The sequence below is a fragment of the Myotis davidii genome, unplaced genomic scaffold, assembly GCF_000327345.1.
Source record: "Myotis davidii unplaced genomic scaffold, ASM32734v1 scaffold405, whole genome shotgun sequence".
NCBI lineage: Eukaryota > Metazoa > Chordata > Mammalia > Chiroptera > Vespertilionidae > Myotis > Myotis davidii.
In genome coordinates this window covers 629,395-630,014 of record NW_006296048.1, presented here as the reverse complement: position 1 = coordinate 630,014, position 620 = coordinate 629,395, and the positions used below count along the sequence as shown (strand labels likewise).

General features: G+C 70.5%; 1 protein-coding gene across 15 annotated transcripts in view; it reads left to right on the top strand.

Annotated features, from left to right (window-relative positions):
• Positions 1-6: 6 nt before the first annotated feature.
• The window catches only part of PARD3 (par-3 family cell polarity regulator), a 621,610-nt gene continuing 620,996 nt past the window's right edge, over positions 7-620 (top strand). For all 15 annotated transcript variants that reach the window (XM_015568620.1, XM_015568617.1, XM_015568619.1 and 12 more), the window contains exon 1: positions 7-79. In XM_015568620.1, the coding sequence (XP_015424106.1) occupies positions 20-79 (60 nt within the window). In that variant the 5' untranslated portion in view covers positions 7-19. The remainder of the gene's footprint in view (positions 80-620) is intronic.

Genomic DNA, 620 nt, shown 5'->3' with positions numbered 1-620 from the left:
GCCGTGCGGAGACGGCCACATGAAAGTTTTCAGCCTCATCCAGCAAGCAGTGACCCGCTACCGCAAGGCCATCGCCAAGGTGAGGGGCTGGGGCGTGGGGAGGCGGGTTGAGCAGGCGCCGGGATCAATATGGCGCTTCCTGGAAAAAGGAGGAGGGAGGCGAGGGAGGCGGGGAAAGGGAAAGTGCGGCGGCCGCGCGGGCCTCGCGTCGTCCCCAGCCCCGGGCTGCTGGCCGCAAAGTTCTCCGCGTGGCCGAGTCGCGAGCGCCGCCCCGGTGACCGCGCGGGACCCCGCGCCCCCGGGCCGGACGTCGGACCTCTCTCCCCAGAGGTCCGACCGCGAGGTCGGCGTGGTGACCGGCGTCCCTCGAGCGGCCGGAGGAGCGGAGCCTCTCCCCGGCCTCTCCCCAGCCGCCTGCTGCGGTTGAAATCCAGCCCCAGGCCTCTTCCCACTCCCAGGCCCCGGGCGAAGCTGGGGGAGGCAACTTTTTTGTTGGGAGGAGAGTTTCATTATTCCACCAACGCCGGAGAGTGGCTGCGTGTCTGCTGCTTCCACTCTCGGTGTCCGTCGGGGAAGGACCTCGGCGACAAGAACCTCCCGCGCCCGCGCGGGCGCCCGGC